At 49.9% G+C, this 18,575-nt stretch overlaps 1 protein-coding gene across 1 annotated transcript in view; it reads right to left on the bottom strand.

Moving 5' to 3' along the window:
- The window catches only part of KSR2 (kinase suppressor of ras 2), a 337,333-nt gene that overhangs the window by 243,505 nt on the left and 75,253 nt on the right, over positions 1-18,575 (bottom strand). Inside the window, exons 2-3 of the mRNA XM_037511091.2 lie at positions 12,652-12,792; positions 8,264-8,414 (exon numbers count right to left, since the gene is read on the bottom strand). Of these exons, the coding sequence (XP_037366988.1) occupies positions 8,264-8,414; positions 12,652-12,792 (292 nt within the window). The remainder of the gene's footprint in view (positions 1-8,263; positions 8,415-12,651; positions 12,793-18,575) is intronic.

Here is an 18,575-nt window from a genome sequence, read left to right as displayed (position 1 = left end):
CCCCAAGCCCACAGCAACACCACCTGGGGCACTGTGTAAAATGCAGATTGTGGGTGCCACCCAGACTGGCTGACACAGGACCCCAGAGGGGACCCCACTGGGGTTGTCATGCATGACTGTAAGATGAGCAAGACTGCAGCCATTTTGAGAAATAACTGTCATCTCAAAAGGGCACAGCTAGTTTCGTTTCGGGGCAAAAACCACAAGCCAAGGGTAAATGAAACCTAGCTGGCACCATGAGAGCTATCCAATAAGGGTGATCCCTGCCCCAGGTGTGAAAAGTCCCCGCATCCTGTCAACAAAGTACAAAAACAGCTGGTTGCTCTGGGAGGGGGTCCCTCTCTCAATCTGATGAGATTGCTGTGTCAGTCCTCCAGGCAGAGTTGGGCCCTAGCTTAAGCTAGCAATAAGGCCTTTTTGCTTTTGCATCTCTGGCTCCGTGTGGACTTTGGGAACCCTGGATGGAGTTTAGGCGCCAACTCCTAACATGATCACATTGGGGAACCACTGTTCTCATGAGAAGGGCAGAAAAACAAATGAATAAATCATTTTGGATGTGATCGGGATGAAAAGCATAGAGCAGAGTGATGCTGTTGCAGGGCAACCCCAATATAAAACAGGGTGCCTGACTGTGGGTCCTCACCCTCAAGCTTAAAGAGGACTTAAAGTGCAGGCACATACAAAAGGTTAACAAAGGTTTATTTACAAGGGAAGGGGAAATGAGGAAATGTACAACTCAGGGAGAAAAAGAGAGAGAGAAATTCTTAAATGCGTCCCACCCTTTCCGCTGACCTGGAATCCAAAATGATCCGCCAAGACCAAACCTGCCTGGCGGAGAACACAAGCCAAGAGAGAACCCACTAACATGCCTGGTTATAAACACAAGCTCCAGAAAACGGCTGCTTAACTCCGCCCTCAGGTCCTTGCAACCTCCCTTTGGGGATCATGGGATTTGTAGTTCCCAGTGTCTTGATGGCATGGGGGTGGCATCTACAAAGCCTGTATGGAGTTTGCTCAGGACATCCTTTCCCCTAACAACGGGACAGGGAGAGACTGAGGAGGAGTTACGCTGAGAAGGTGCATTTGAGCTGAGACCAAGATGACAAGGGCAACACGGGTCTCCACACGAGGCCCACGGGCGTGAGAGGCAGTGGCCTCTCCACAGCCGCGTGCCCCACGGGGACTGAAACAGAGATGGTCGATACGTAGTGACCAAAAAAGCCGTGTGTGCGTGAGTGGGGTCGCAGGGGGGCTGCCACAGGCCATGGACACGTGGCGGCTGCTATGCCTGTGCCCGGGATCCCTGAGAACCACAGGAGGGTCGGCAGGAGGAGACTCCAGGGAAGGAAGGGCCCGAGGCTAGGGCGCAGAGCGCTGCGGGAGGGGGGCTCCTCCTCAGCGCCCTCCCAAAGTTAGCACGCCGAACAATCGGGCAATCAAGCTGGCTTTACTCTTTGTTCTGGGCAGAGGAAGGCTGTGGGGGGGGGAGGCAGGGTTCTGGGGGGCTTCATTCAATGCCCAAACTGGGAGGAAACCAGAGAGCATCTGAGGCTGTCCTATTTTGGGGCCACTGTCATCCTGCTTTTCTCCGGCTGCCAGTTCTCCCCGGGGACACTCAAGAGGAGCTGGAAGGGTGCGGCCAAGTAAGCTCCCCAGAGCGTGCCTCACTGGCCAGCGGGCCCCCTGGCCTCTGCCCTCCCCCAGCAGGGTACCCTGCCCCTCCCTCACTTCTGGCACCTCTCCCTGAGCCCTCCATCTACACCACGGCCAGGGTTTGCTTGAACACCGGACGATGGTCCAAGTGTCTCCTTCTGGAAGCCCTGCAGTGCCGGCTCTGTGCCGTGGCCCCACGGGGATGGCCTGGACCCCTCCACCAATCTCCCAGTGGGACAGGCCCCCATCTCTCCTGGCGGGAAGGCACCAGTTCCCTCCCGCCGCAAGGCCCTTCCAAGTGCCCCACCAGGCCCCAAAGTTCCCTCCACCTTCCTGAGGCTCAGGAGAGTCCCCAAGCCCTGGGAGTCCTCAGTGCTGGAGGCAGAGTGAGGGCTGGACAGATGTGGAGGGAAGGAGGGGGGCGAGCCAGGTCTTCTGTTATCTGGGAACTGCCTTTTCCTTGGGAAAGTGAAGATGCAAATTACCAAGCATTTTCAGGCTGAAAACAATAAAGAAGCCAAGAAGCAGCCTCAGGAAAAGGCAAGACACAGCCACAGCCCTAAGAGCTGAGCCCCGCCCCGCTAGGCTCCCCCCTGAGAAGGCAGCAGTGCTGGAGCACAGACGTGGGGAAGGGAGCCTGTGTCTTCTTCAGACCTGAGGCCCTCCTTGGGCTGGGCCAGAGGGACCGCCCAGCAAGAACATGCACGTCCAGTAGCCAGGTCAGATTCACCTCGGAGGGCAGCTCTGCATCGAGGTGGGGAGAGCGGCAGGGAGAAACTGCTCGTGATTTGGCTTCAAATCTTTGGTCAGGGCAAGGTGGGCCACCGCTAGAGAAGAACCAAGCCAGCCCGAGGGGGTGAGGAGTTATAAAGAAGAGGAGAATGTGGCTCAGAGGGAAGGGGAATCAGAGAAAAACAAAGGACTACAGGTAATTAGAAAACTGAAGACCAGGGGCCCTGTGGAGAGAACCAGAGGGGTGGGCGGAAAGATGGAGGGAAGCAGGATGAGGCAGAGAAAGGCTAGAGGATGCTGGTGACGATGTGATGAGGGTGGTGAGGGTAGGGGCTGTACTGGCAGTGATGGTGATGGTGGGTAAGATGCTGATGACAGTGATGGTGGTGATGATGCTGATGGTGGTCATGATGTTGAGGGTCGTGATGGTGATGATACTGATGGTGGTGATGATGTTGCTGGTGGTGATGGTGATGGTGTTGATAGTAGTGATGGTGATGGTGGTGATGATGCTGATGGTGGTGATGGTAATGATGCTGATGGGGATGATGGTGATGGTGGTGATAGTGATGGTGGTGATGGTGATGATGCTGATGGTGATGATGGTGATGATGTTGATGGTGGTGATAGTGATGGTGATGATGGTGATGATGCTGATGGTGATGATGGTGATGATGTTGATGGTAGTGATAGTGATGGTGATGATGGTGATGATGCTGATGGTGATGATGGTGATGGTGGTGATGGTGATGGTGATGATGGTGATGATGCTGATGGTGGTGATGGTGATGATGTTGATGGTGGTGATGATATTGATGGTGGTGATGGTGGTGATGATGACGAAGGTGGTAAATATGGTGATGGTAATGATTGTGGTGGTGAGGACAGTGGGGAAGGTAGTAATGATGGTGAGTGAGTAGTGATGGTAGAAATTGGAATGGAGATGGTGTTGATGGCAGTCGTAGGACGGGAGTGGCATGGTGCTAACGATGTGATGGCGACCACAGCAGCAGTGAGAGTTACTGAGGATCCCTACTCCAGGCCGGTCCCTGTGCTTTGCCCGCATCCTGTCATGTGATCCTCCCAACAACCACCGTTCCCTCCTGCTGCTCGGAATCCCAAGACACCCTACTCAGAATCACTTAACTAACAGGTGGCGAACTCAGAATTGCAACCAGAGTTTATCAGCCTCCAGACTCTATACTTTTAGCAAATAATTAAGGACTGAGAAGGAGACAGCAGCAAGGAAGACATAGGAGGTTGGAGGTCGGCGTTGCCCACTCTATTTAATATGGCCATCCACCCCCAACCCTGGAGGGCACAGCCTGCTCCACTTTGTCTTTTATCCACGGCACTTACCCGGGCTCCCGATCTCACATGATACGTCCAGTAATGACAGTGCATCCTCTGTCTCCCCGCCACCACTCCGTAAACTCCATGGGGACAGGCCTCTAAGCAAGTATTTTCAGGAACGAGAACAGCACCTGCCATATCTCAGGCCCTCAAGAAATGTCAAGGGTGAATGAATTTTTCCGTGTGTCAGGACATAGCCCATATAAGGGAAGGTCAAGAGAGCTCAAGGCTTCAGGTCCCTTGAACATGTGGATAGAACAACTGAGTTTTCTTTGGCTTCAGGGTAAGACCACTCTTATAATTTGTCAGAGAGAAGGAAGGATTATGCCTTCCTACCTCTGGGGCTCCTTGGGTGCTAGGAAATAAAGATAATCCCGAATCCAAGGAAGAAACTAAGTGGATGACTCAAAAATATGGTGACTCCTATTTCTAAGGATGAGAAGGGAGGAGCAGGGGAGAAGGGGGCAGGCCGCGCATATAACGTCTTGGCCGCACATAAAGACAGTTTCTCAGCACAATCTGCATTGCTTCAGTCATTCAACAAATGGCACGCTGAGTCCCCACTACACACCAGAATTGGCAAACCTATTTCATCACCGTAGGAGACTCCAGATCCCTGGTCCAGAGCTGGTGATACCAGGAAGAAGAAATATAATAGGAAGGAAGTCTGGTTACACACACACACACACACACACACACACACACACACTTCAGTCCCTTAGCTTAGGATCACATTTTTGGGTAAGGTGAGGGTCAGAAAATGATGGCGCCATCCATCTTCCAAGACAATTAGAAGCTTCAAAGCGCCAATGATAGTTTTTGAAGGTAGGGAATTGAAACCAAGCAGCGCTCAGGGTGGCTCACTGCTGCCCCCTCGTGGAGATGAGCAGCAAGCACCGCATTGGGCTTTCCTCCTGTCCTTCAGCAGAGACGGGAACCAGGGAGGACCCAGGTTGTGCTGCACCTGCCCTTGGGAAGGTCACAGTCAGACCAGGGAATCAGACCAGGCAACGGACAATCACTACTCGGCATGCTCAGCGGGTGATAAAGCGTTTGTTCATTCATTCTGTCTCCATCGAGAGTGATTCAGAGAAATACTCAGTCCCCACTGTGTGCCAGATATTGAGTGGGGAATAAAATGGTGAGCAGAAACAGGCTTGTCCCTGCTCTCCGGCAGCTTGTAGTACAGTGGGGGAGAGAGGCAGCCATTAAAGGAAAAAAAAATCCCTTCCTGTGGGATCCCCAGCCCTCTTTGTTCTCAGGGCTGCTCTCAGGTGCCCAGGGTTCCTGCTGGTCGGGCTACAATGCAGAGGCAGGCAGGGGGCCCCTCACCAGGGCCTCTCATACCAGAAAACCAGGATCTGCTGAAAGCAGCTGGAGGACATTATGGCCAGATTAGCAAGATCAGCTAAATACCATACTTGGTTGGAAAGCTCAGCAGAACGTTAGGTAAGAATTGGGATTAGAGACGGTGTGTTTGATTAGTGGGAACTATGGAGCCCCCCAAGCAATGGCCCCTGGTCACTCAGCCTAGCTTGCACCAGATGGTAACGCATCCCTGAGAACGCACCCCCACGATGTACATTCCTCCACATACCTGCCCACCTTCTCTGAACCTGGGTCTAGATAAAAATGGGACTTCCCAGAGATTGGGCAGCACTTTTTTTTTTTTTTTGTGGACCCTCACGGCGGCCAGGGAACGAACCGGCGCTGCAGAGGCTGCGGGCAGCCTCACAGCCCAGCGCTCAACCGCTGCGCCACCAGGGGAGGCCCTGGGCAGCACTTTTTAAGAGAAAAGCCCCTCCAGGCCTCTCTCCTTGGACTCAGTATTCTTTCAACCTGCGCTGCTGCCACAGCAAGGCAACACTCCCCCCCAAGGTTTAAATTAAAATTAAAATGTGGAAAGTGTCACTGCTCCATACGGGAAGGGCAGCAGTATACACTCAGGGAAAGTCAGCGCTGAGCGGGCCAGCCTTTATGAAGACATCTGAGCCAAGCTGCTTTCCCTGCTGACCTCCGGGCGCAGAGCTGTAGGGACTAGGTGAGAACTTGGCCTCCGGGTCCCTGTGGCTCCGAGGCTGGTCTCTGTGGCCAGACACAGCAGGGTCTGAGCTGCTGGGGAAGGTGGGAAATAAGCCTTGGGGGACCCAAATCCGAGTTTTTTAAACCACGGGGCACAATCCATAAGTGACGGGTGGACACGGGACTTGGTAAATGATATGGAACAAAACAGAAATGGTGTAAAATGTCATCATAGTAAGAATAACTGTTGCAGGACGCTTAGGTTATGTGTGCACATGTGTATATGTGTATGTGGGTACATGCATATTGTGTACAGGGTTGTGTGCACGTCTGCATATTGTGCGTGTGTGTGCTGTGCACAGGGCTGTGTGCATGTGTTCATTGTGTGCAAGGTTGTGTGTACACATGTGTGTTGTGCTCAAGGTTGTGTGCACATGTGCATGTGTGTATTGTGTATAAGACTGCATGTGTGTGTGCCTGGTTGTGTGTCCGCATGCACGTATGTGTGTACAAAGTTGTATTGTACATGTATGTATGTACAAAGTTGCAATATTAATTGTTTCTTTGTGATGGTCAAAAACATTTGAAAAACCCCAGGTGAGAGAGAGTCCTCAAGGCCTGGCCCCGCAGGACAGTACCAGGGATGGCTGCGGTGGGCACAAGGCTGACATAAATATCTCTGGGACCAACTGACACCAACCAACTCTTTCAAGGGCTTTGCCCAGCTCAGCTGCGTGACTGATGCGAAGGTACAAACAATCGAGAGAACCTCACATGCTCACGCTCATGTATTTCAATAAGGGGCTGCAGGAGCCGGAGAGGCAGATGTCGGCAGGCACGTTTGGAGGGCAGTAAGGCCATGCTCACCAGAAGCCTTTAAATATGCAAACCCGAGGCCACCTATGAATCCACACCAAAGAAATAGCCAGCTCAGAGCCCTTCAGGGCGGCTCGGCTGATAACAAGGAAATGTGAACACAACCCAAATGTCTGAAAATAGGAGGCTGGCGGAATAAATAAATAGACAGTGGTGGTGTTCAGGCGCTGAAATGAAGGGGGCTTATTGTCAGAGGCGTTTATGATACAGGGGAGCTTGGTGCGATTTTTTTAAACTGCTTACCCCCTGGTAATTGGGAGACGTCGCCTCGGAGCAGATTTTTGTCATACTGAGTGACTGAGAGGCCCCTCTCAAGCACACAGGTGTTAGCAGAGTCCACAGCACTGGGCTAAAGAATAACATGACCTTTCGTCCGCTGGGGGTGAGTCCCTTACCCCGGCGGCAGGAACATTTGGAAACATCCAGAGAGACATTTGTGTGACGGGGGCTGGGGAAGGGGTGCTACTGCCCTCGGGTATGAAGAAGCCAGAGATGCTACTAAATAAATATCTTCCCGCGAAAGGACATCCCCGAGTCAGGAGGGCCTTTGATGAGGAGCAGCTAGACAGCGAGAATACAGAAGGGCACGCATGGGGATTCCCGGCCAATGACCTCTTTCACATATGCTCCCTTCTGTTCCCTGCCGCAGCCTCAGTGCTGCCGCCAGGCAGTCACTCCAGAAGTGTGTGTGCAATGCTGCACGTTGCATGCAGCCAGGGCTGCTGGGGCTGGGGCTGGCACGCCACAGTAACGCCTTGTGGCGAGAACCCAAAGAACCATTGATGTGGCCCATGACCGCTCTTCTGTGCCTGGCTGACTGACCCCTTAGGACGGAAAGGACCCCAGACTTTGTGGGAAATCATGAGGCTGGAGAGAAGCCATGAGCCAGAAGAGGACGATATTTGATGTTCTGATAAGAAAGGCAAACAGGGATTTGAGTAACGAGAAAGAAGGAAGAGAGATGATAATATCTTTGGACACCGAACAAGTATAAACAAGACACAGAGGTTATTTTGTTAAGTTAAAAAACAAACACAAGTGTGCAAAGATGAAAAAAGATGTAAGAATTATATAAAATAAAATATTTAAATAAAAAAAAATCTACACAACGAAACCCACCAGGTATCCACATAGTATGTGTGGATAAGCCTCGTTCTCTTGTTTAGAGAGACTGTGCACACACCCATGTGCCGGAAAGGATACCGAAATTAGGCCAAAATGACAGCAGTAGAAGGGGGGGCTGGGGTAGCTATTTCTTCATCTAGTTTATGGTTTATTTTACGAGTGTATACTACCTACATAAAAAATAAGTTAGACGTTCACCCAAAGGCTCTTCAGAATACATAAGGTAAAAAGACCCTGGTCCCCGACACACGTCCAACATTTATATATCTGGACCCTAAATCTCCAGAGCCAAATGCCCTCCAACCTCAGGCGTCCCTTAGGCAAGAGCTCCGCCAAGCAGCCTTGCCCACGCCGGCTTCCAAATCCCAGGCCCTCTGTGCTCTGCTGCTGAGTGGAGTTTGCCACCCAGAGGCGACCCTGTCCTGTCCGGCCTGCAGCTGCGGACGCAGACATCGCAGGAGCGCATGTGTTGGAGTCGGTCTGCACCCTCCCCAGCGCTCACCTGACATATGGACATTCCGGAGGCAGGTGAGGGAGGCATTGAGGCGGGCACACTCCTCCCTGTTGGCTCCGTACTTCTCCACGGTCTCACACACCTGCTCATCGGTCATCTCCAGGAGGTCCTCCAGACTCAGCTGGCCGGGGGTGATCTCCTAGGGGAGGGAAGGGAGGCAGGTCAGGGGAGCATGTATGCATTCTAGGGGTCCCAGGGGCGCCCGCACTGCGTGGACAGCTGCTGGGCATAAGGGAGGGTTGCGCCTCTGACTCCGGTCAGACGACCTCAGCTTTGCCACTCACTAGCCAGGCGACTTCGGGCAAACCGCTTAACCTCTGTGAACCTCACCGAACTCACCTGCAGAATGGGGATCTTAGTGCACATGCTTTTAAGTCATACCTGTGCTTAGCACAGTGTGCGACAGCGGCAATTATCTGGCCCTGCCTGGCCCCTCGGCTCTGCGGAACCCCTAGGGGCAAGGCGCTCTCCCACTCGGTTGGCGGCCTCCGTCTGTCTCCCGCTCAGCTGCAGTGACTTGTCCCAAATCAGGGGGAACTCGGAGCAGAGCAAACTGGGCAGCCCAAGCCCCCCAGTAGCTGTCTGCCACTCTGCTTCTCTCTTCTCCAGCCACAGATCTAGGGTTCATCTTGGGGCTTCAGGGACCCTGTGGGGAAAGGATCTGGAACCCTCCATTGGGTACAGGAGTCTGTGACTTTGCATCCTGATACAAAGCAGTAAGGCTGGGGCGTAGCATAGAGGGAAGAATAGGCACCTCTGAAAAGATGGCTTGGAACTGAAGACATAGGGTCCCCAGATGTAAATGCCTGGGGTCCATGTTCCTTCACCACCAGCAGCAAACTTTCTCCCTTTTCCAAAATGATGCGTCCATAGACAGTTACAACATGGCTGTGTCTTCAAATCTCTCAAGCTTCTAATTTATGCATCTATAATAACAGAGGCTCCCTTTTATAGCATGGAGTGGTGTCCATCATTTTTTACATTTATTATTATTATTATTATTATTATTATTATTATTTCAAAAAGAATGTTAAGACACCTACGCATGGAGATTCTGGGTCTACACTGTGGTGCACTTCTGCCCTCCTGTGGCCATATGTGTGTATTACAACAAAATGGACACTTCCATCCCATCCCCATTAAACTGGCAGCCAGAAAGGGGCAAACTGCAACACAAAAACTCCATGGGGGTGAGGGGGAGGAGATTCAGTGCAAAAGCAAAAGCTGATCAGCGCCTGTCCAATTCACTGGGCCAGGGGGCAGAGAGAGAACAATAATGGAGTCACTTAGAGGCTTCCTCAAATAGGGACACGTGGCAGGTAAGCCCCACTTCAAGAAAGGCATTGGACCAGCATCTGAAGGTACAAAAAGAAACCACATTTTTAGAGGGGCTCATTCACAACACAAAAGAATTTTCCCGCTGCGGGATCCACGTGTGTATATTAATCCTATAATTTATTTCCCCAAATATTTCATTTGCGGTGAAGCTTAGGGTCACCAAAAAATCACAAAAGTTAATGACACTGAGACTGGAGAAAGTCTTTAAAAACCTGGGTTGAAAGAGCAGGTGCACTTCTGTTAGAGCAAATAATAATTTAAAACATGGATGAAGTCCTGTTTTCAGCACTTTTCATGGATTTTCTCTTAATGTCACAAAGAACATAGAAAGCAGGTATTTTTATCATCATCTTCTGTCTGTAACTAGGGCACTAAAATTCAGAGAGGTTAGACCCCTTGCCCAAGGTCACACAGCGAGTAACTGTGAATCCAGGCAGTGTCACTTTGGAGCATCCTCCATGCTCCTGGTCCCCACACGGAGAGAGGACATCAAGCCCAGTGGCCTTGGGCTCCAGAATCTCACAGACTAAGAGGTGAGCAAAGCTTGCCAATAGCAGGCATTTAAACATAAATCAGGTGTCTTTTTAGTTCTTTTGCCCATTTTCTGACTGGGTTGTTTGCTTTGTTTTTGTTGAGTTGTGTTAGTTCTTTGTAGGCCTCAAAGAAGGAATGCAAATGGCCAACAAGCATATGAAAAAATGTGCATCATCACTAATTACCAGGGAAATGTAAATCAAAACCACAATGACGTGCCACCTCACGCCACTGAGAATGGCACATATTTAAGAAACTGGAAACAACAAATGCTGGAGCGGATGTGGAGATAAAGGACCCTCTTACACTGCTGGTGGGAAGGCAAACTGGTCGAGCACTATGGAAAGCTGTGTGGAGGTTCCTCAGAACCTAAAAATGGATCTACCATATGATCCAGTGATTCCACTCCTAGGAATCTACCCAAAGGGTACAAAAACACTAATTCAAAATGAGACCTGCACCCCTATGTTAATGCAGCTAGATGTGAAAATAACCCAAACGCCCCAAAACAGATGAATGAATCATAAAGTTGTGGTATATTTATACAATGGACTATTACTCAGTGATCAAAAAAGACAAACTCATGCCATTTGCTGTAACACAGAAGGAGCTGGAAGGGATCATGCTAGCCGAAATTAATCAGAAGGAAAAAGCTAAACACTGAATGGTCTCATTTATCTGTGGAATATAAAGAAACCAAACAAAAGGTCAAGAAGAACTCAAACTAGCAAGCTGACGGAAGAACTGAGGCATACAGCAAAGGAGGGGGCAGGAGGGGGTGCAAAACAGGGAGGGGTAAATACAAGGTTATGTGGTGATGGTTCGGGGTGATACGGTGGCAGAACCATGGGAGTGTAAGAAAAAACTTAACAAAAATATTTTAAAATAAACTTGAGATTTGTAAAAAAAAAAATTAAAATAAAAATAAATGAGTAAAAAAATGCGGGATCCTGAGGGGTCCAACAGGGTGGCCAGATTCAGTTCATCACCACCAGTCAGGATCTGAGTTCCGGGTAGTCAGTTCTGATTTGTCAAGGGAAGCCTGAGATCTGGTCTTTTTATGCAAACTCCCCCAGTTTCCGATGTTAGCTCAAAAAGTGTTTTTGACACTGTAATAGTCCAAAAACAATTTACATCCGATGATGACTTGGGGGCCAGCAGTTTCCAAACCCTGTTCCGGAAGATTTCTCTCTGCCTTACTTGCCCCACTTAATAAATAACTTGTCCCCAAAGCTTCTGAAAAGTACCAGACCCTGCAAATAAAATGTATGAGACCTCTCGTTCTAAGGATATTCACACTTAGCTCCCAGGCCACCCTGGGGATGCAGTAAGGGAATACACTTATCAGTGTCCCGTGTGCATGTGTGAGCTGGGGTGCTGGTGAGGGGTGGAGCCATGTGGGGTGGGGGAGATGCACCTCGCCCCGGGTTATTGCCTGTGGGTTCAGGAGACATCACTTCAGGGCCTGAAAAAAGCAAAGGTAGCAGAGATCTTCAAGCAGAAAGCGGGGAAGATCTTGATTCTACAGGCAAGGGGTCACCCCCCCCCCACCTGCTGGGGGAGACCCAGCAACAGGAAAACGAGAAGCAAGCACAGTGTTTCACACCCTGGGCTGGGAGTCCATCTCAACTGGGGTCTCCTGCCAATCCTGCACACTCCTCTGAGCTCGGGTTTCCTGCTCTGTAAAGGGGCGACGCAAGGACCCTCTGTCCAAAGTCACTGCAAGCATCTGAACAGCCTGGGTGGTTTTAACTCTTAGTAGGAAGCCTGGAGCCCACACAGAGCGTGCGAGGGGCTTCTTAGGAAAGGCTCCGCCTGTTTGTGGCAGCGGGCGACCGGATTCCAGAGGATAAGGAAATCCCATGGCCTCCGGACCTAAGGATCTGGTCCACTCCTTGAAAGAGGAACAGGCCAGCAGGCATCTGGTCTCCTTTTCCCACTGGACACTCTGTTAGTTCCAAAGTTTTCCACAACAGCAGCAGCAGTAATACTAAGCTGACACTGGTGCTTGGAGGGGCCAGTCTGCGGGGACGGGGGGCAGTTTCTAAGGAGCATCTCACTTTACCAGCCACTTAAGAGGAGACAACGCTGGCCCTGCTGGCAGGAGAAAAGCAATGTCCTGAGCGTGGTGGCCACACGGTGGCCACGGGCACATTCATTACCATGAACTACAAGGACAAACGTCGTCCTTCCTGCGCAGCGCTGACCACAGTCTACGAGCTCAGTAGCTCACGAGGGCGCAGAGGTAACAGCCTATTTCCATCACAGAAGGAAATCCTGCTCCAGCGCTGCTCCGGGGTAGAAAGTGATCTGGCCAAGGGGACGCAGTTGGTCAGTGGCAGCTGACAGAGACCTGACTCCAGGACCCCCTTAGCCACCCATCAGACCCTGCCTTCTTCCCATGCAGATTTACTGAGGGCCAACTATGTACGAGGCACAGCCCCAAACCCACTGTCCCCGGGGCTGGCTGGGGCCCGGTAAGGGCCGGGGGCGCGGGCGGTCACCTCCAGGACTTCCTTGCGCACGTCCACGATCCGGAACCAGTGCCGGAGCTGGGGGAAGCCTTCCAGCTCGGCGTTGCGCTCCTGCAGCGCCACCTTCTTTTTGCAGGACAGCTGCCGGCTGAAGTACTTCACCAGCTTGCTCTGTGGGGACACAGAGGACGGGGGTCAGTCTCAGAGGCGCGCGGCAGCGAGCAGAGGCAAGAACCTCCCACCGCCCCCTCCCCGCCCGAACCCCATCCAGCTGAGCGTGGGGAAGACTGGTTGACTCCACAAGGGGCACCCGCACTGACCACACAGACCGGGGGTGAGGGTGGGAGTGGGGGGACTTTGGAAGGTATCTGTCTACATTTCCACGCTCGTGGCCTACAATATCCCACTTGTGGGGACTCATCCTATAGACACCCCAACTGTGCAAAATAGCTGCATAAAAGGGTATTTATTACAGCATCATCATCATCATTATTATTATTATTATTTGCAACGGCAAAGGGAAGACAGAGTCTTCGAGGGTCCCTCAGCAGATCGTAAATGAAGGTGCATGGACACAAAGAAGCTATGCTCTGCAGTTATAAATTAAAATGAGGAAAAATAGATTAAAACGAGGAAGCGTGCTACAGATTAAAACAGGACTGACTCCAAGATGTGGGGATAAATAAAAATAAATACTCCTTTCCCCGACTGTGTGGGGAAAGTGTGCATTTAGATATCCTCGTACATGCAGAGACTCTAGAAGGATTCTCAGCTCTCCCGGGAGGGAGGCAGGAAGGTGAGGAAAAGAGGTGGAGAAGCATTTTATTTAGACCCTTTGGGAGCATTTGAATTATCCGTCACATGCAAGTGTTCACAAATTAACACATACTTTTTTTTTTTTTAAGATTTATTTATTTATTTATACAAGCACTGGGCACAGTCAGAAGCGCGGGAGGGTGAGAGAATTCACCAGAGCCAGAGCGGGGAATAGAACAGGCAGACTGACGAAGTACACTGCTGAGGGGAGCAGCGGGCAGCAGGAGAGGTCTGTGTGCCATATGGGACCCTCGCCCTGCGGCTGGGGATCGATTCAGCCCTGCAGAGGCTGCGGGCAGCTTCGCAGCCCAGCGCTCAACTGCTGTGCCACCAGGGGAGGCCCTTAACACATACTTTTCAAATGAGATGGACCAAAACCCAGGCTTCTGGAGGGAGGCCAGGACATGAGAAAGGAAAGCTTATTGTTGTCTTGATTACAAATATTTTGTGACATTAACACAAGAAAGGCAAGACATGCGTGGATGAGCAGAGAAAGAGGCAAGGGTAAAAGACCTCCAGACTGCTCGCTTGGGGTGGGGAGACATGGGGCGAGAAAAAACTAGTTGTGTTTTTTATATATATTTGCTTTGTTTCCATAGTTACTGAAAGCATATTATCACATTTGTAATTTGAAGTATATTTAATACTTAGGTACATACAAGGGGTGGAGCTGAAATGGATAGATTGTACACCAATGGTGAATCAATAAAACATTTTAAATAAAGACATTAAGTAAAACAAACATAAACCCATTTATATGTAAAAGCCTTTAGCAGTTCAAGGCACTGTCAACCAACACTGATCAAGGAGATGCTTCTAGAATTCTAGGACCACAGAATTCAGAGTTGGGTGGGTAATGAGGTTCAGGCAGCTGTTGCTTCTGTCCAGCTGATCTCCATTGCAACTTTTTCTGAAAAGATCATTTTAACTCAACTCTCTTTTGGAGCCCCTTCTGTCCTTGTGGTAGCCCGTATGGCTCAGGTGAGGCCGGTCTCACAACACACACCCACACGTGGGCTGCAGGGAGCACATGTGCCCCAGCCTGGGTGCACTAGGGAGCCAGTCTAGGCCCCAGAACCGCCCAGTTGCACCTCCCCAGCACTCTTAAGACAAGTCATCAGGGTGTCCCAGAGCCAGGAGCTGCCAGCAGGAGAGCCTCTCTGAGAGCCAAGCCCATTTGGAAGGAATCAGAGCCAAGGGAAGGAGCTGCCTCCCTGACCACACCTGCTATTTAGATTTGCACATTTCTGGACTTTAACTGTGATGTGTAACAATTAATTCTTTTTTTCTAAAGATTTATTTATTTATTTATACAAGTACTGGGTACAGTCAGAAGCACAGGAGGGTGAGAGAATTCATCAGAGCCAGAGCAGGGAGCAGAACAGGCAGACTGATGAAATACACTGCTGAGGGGAGCAGCGGGCGGCAGGAGAGGTCTGCGCGCCATGTGGCGCTGCAGAGGCTGCGGGCAGCTTCGCAACCCAGCGCTCAACCGCTGCGCCACCAGGGAGGTCCAACAATTAATTCTTTTGTTGCTTAAGCAGAAGGGAGCTGGGTTTCTGCTGCTAAAGCATCTTGATGCATGGAGAAGTTGAAGGGCATCTGGTCCACCTTTCTACAGGGACACTTAAAATCCTGCTGCATTCATTTCCTACAGCATGGTAACAAATCACTGCAAGTAAAGAAGCTTAAAACAATACAGACATATGATCTGACGGTTCTGGAGGTCAAAAAGTCCAAATCAGTCTCACTGGGCTCACATCAACATGTTGGCAAGACTGGTTGCTCTGGAAGGTCTGGGGAAGAACCTACTTTGTTGTTTTCTCTGTTTCCTGACACTTCACTCCAACCTCTTGCTTTGGTTGTCACACCTTTGCTGACTCTTACACACATATACCCCCGTCTCCCTCTTCTGAGGACCCTCTCGGGATGACACTGGCCCCACCCAGACATCCAGGATAGTCACCCTGTCTAGTGATCCTTAGCTCAGTCACATCTGCAAAACCCTGTTAGTCATGTCAGGCAACATAGTCACATCTTTCTAGGATTCAGATACAGACATATTTGGGGATGGTTATTTGGTTTACCAGGCCTGTGCCTTTACCCTTGGTAAGTGGTTCAGCTCTACTTGAGTCACCAAATATGTCCTGAGCCCTACTGTTAAGAAGGTACTAGCATCTAGACAGGCCATTAAGGAACTAGAAGTGGTTCTGAGCCCTACAGGGCACATGGTGTAACAGTGGAGAAAGACAAGCAAACAAATCAATGCTGATGAGGGTCAGAGGAGTCAAGGTCACAGAAGTGCACAATAAGTGCATGAGAAAAAAGTCCTGGGAGCACCAGCTCCCAGACAGAAACTAGCCCATGAGCACATGCTATAGGTCCTAGCCCATGAGCACATGCTGTAAGTCCACTGGCATTTGTCATTTATTGGAATTAGCTGCCAACATTGTTTTACATAAAATAACAGTATCTTACACAAAATCCCAAATTTCTGACTTCTCTTGAAGAATCTGAAGTTGAGGCCACATGGCAGGGACCCATATTCCAGGTGGATGAGCCTGGGCAGATGCCCCAGACATGGAATGTATGTTCTTTTACCACAGTCCCCACCAATCCCTGTTGTCGTCCTGCTGTAGAGGCCAAGCGTGCCTGTCATTTATCAATGAGCTTCAATGATGGTTTCTAAATATCCTATCAGGGTTCCATGGAGAAACTCTGACTCTAGGGCTGGGGCAGGAAAAGATAAAATGAGTTTGGAAATGTTTGTTTCTGCCAAAAAGTAAAGAAATGCTCCAAGGATGATGGGTGCATGTAAAAGTCTATTTTTCGTGTGGTCTCTATAGAGAAAGTGATGAAAGATGAAAATAAGGCAGAAAAATAAGACTGAATGGAGAGTTCTAGAGGTATTTTCATGGAAAGCCCCTGTCTGCAGAATCCGTAGGTCAGACCCTATTCATTCAGGCGTAAAGGAAAGAAAAAACATATTCTTTTTCATATCTTCTATTTTAAAATTCTCACTTGAGATTCCAAATGAAAAACGTTCCAAGTCCATTAGCCTAACGTGACTGTGCAACCTTCATGGCCAGGGAACAGACACCTATCCAGAACATCAGCTTTCTTTTGCCACTTAAATACATGTAACTTTGCCTGCAAGACCATTTTTCAAGTTTAATTATGTTGTTAAATGTGCTCAAAAGCATCTTTTTTTTAACAGATCCAGAATGTGATATGGTTAACCCCTAAGATCTCACTACAGAAAAAGATCCTTTGATTCCATCCCCACATCTGAAAGTCAGTGCATTTATTTATGTAAATTCCTCGAAAGTCATAAATGAATCACAATAAACTGTGCATTATTTATCAGAGGAGAACTCTGAACGGGGTACCTCTTGAGGGATGGAGATACCCCCCAAAGGGTGAGGGTTGAATTGCATTCATTTTGCTGAGGCTCCTGAGATAAAGTTCATTCACAACAGCACAAATTCATTGTCTCAATCTGGAGGCTAGAAGCCTGAGATCCAGGGGCTGGCAGGACCTTCTCCCCCAGAAGACCACAGGGCAGGCACCATTCCAGAGCTTCCTCCTAGCTTCTGGTCCTGCCGGCACACGGGCAGCGTGTAGCATGCAGCATTCCCTCCATATGCGCGCCCATGCCCTTACTTCCCCTACTAACGGTGACCTGGTCCTATTGGACTAGGGGCTCACCCTGCTCTGGTATGACCTCATTTGAATTAATTCCATCCTATTCCCAAATAAGGCCCCATTCTGGGGGTTAGGACTTCAATGTATGCATTTGGGGGGAACTTAATTCAGTTCATGAAATAGATCTTTGAGAAACACCAAGCAAGAACGAATCAGTAACCATCGAAAGTGGATGTCGATCTGGAAGGACATGTGTATCCACCCTCGCTCCGGGCATGGAGCCACATTTCCCCATCTCGGGGGCATGTTGAGGGGCCATGGCTGGTAGAGTATCAAGTCCTTAAAACAGGAGTCACCTGGGGGCAGATGCCAGTGATTCACCATCTGCTTGTATATCTGTTTCCGACAAGAAAGTCCACTGGTCCATCGGGTCATAACTTCATTTGTTATCCTTAGCTTTTCCTGTGCCCAGGGGGTGCTTTCAAAGAACATAAGTTTAAAACCCCTAACACGAGTTGCCTTTAATCTTGAATTTGCCAGTGAAGCCCCAAATCCTATGTCCAGGCACATGCCTAGTTCTGTTGTGGTTTCACACACTGAGAAGTGGGCAGAGAGGGGCACGTTCTCTATGTCCGGTGTCCAGAATGCTAGTCTAGTCCAGCCGAAGCTGGCAAAGCGAGCCTTCAGGGATGACCCGGGAAATGAGGAATTCAGATTTGATTGAACTCAAATGTAAGGATGGGCAAGCAAAATCTTTTTCTGTTAAAAATCACTTTATTCAGGGCCTCCCTGGTGGTGCAAGGGGTTAAAGCTCAGCACTATGAAGCTATCACCAGTCACTGCAGCACAAGTCCGATCCCCAGCCAGGGAGCAGGGAGCAGCAGACCTCTCCTGTCTCGCCCGCTGCTCCCCTCAGCAGTGTATTTCAGTCAGTCTGCCTGTTCCGCTCCCCACTCTGGTGAATCCTCTCTGGTGAATCCTCTCACCCCCTGCACCTATGGCCTGTACCCCAGTTCTTGTATGAATAAATAAGTCTTTAAAAAAACACTTTTTTTTTCTTTTTGCTAGAACTACAGTTTCTTTTTGTTTCTGTTTTAACTTTTATTTGCATCTTTTAGGTTGTATTTATTCCAGGGTCATACGTCTTTGTTCCTTTCATTTCTCTGGGATGTCTTTTTCTTCTGTTCAACTCCCTCTTCTGGAACCATCTGCCCTTTGTCAGCCAGGATCATCTCAGTGTGGTAGGGAGAGCTAAGGTGGGCCTCATCTGACCACGAGCTCTGTAAGATCTGTGAGTATCTTGGCAGCTGGGTTCAGTTGGATGTGCTTGATGACTAGAGGATCTACATTCACACCCTTAAGTTCAGTGCGCCTCTCTGCAGTATTAAGAACGTGCAGTGAAAATCCAGTGCTCTTTTTGGGCTACCGACCTGTGTCCAGCCCCACTGTTTGGCCCAGGGCACACTGCCAGCTCCGCCTTTGCAGCGACTAAA

The sequence above is a fragment of the Talpa occidentalis genome, unplaced genomic scaffold (genome assembly GCF_014898055.3).
Source record: "Talpa occidentalis isolate TD23 unplaced genomic scaffold, MPIMG_talOcc4v2.1 talOcc4.14, whole genome shotgun sequence".
In the NCBI taxonomy this organism is placed as follows: Eukaryota; Metazoa; Chordata; class Mammalia; order Eulipotyphla; family Talpidae; genus Talpa; species Talpa occidentalis.
This window is presented reverse-complemented; position numbering and strand designations above follow the sequence as displayed.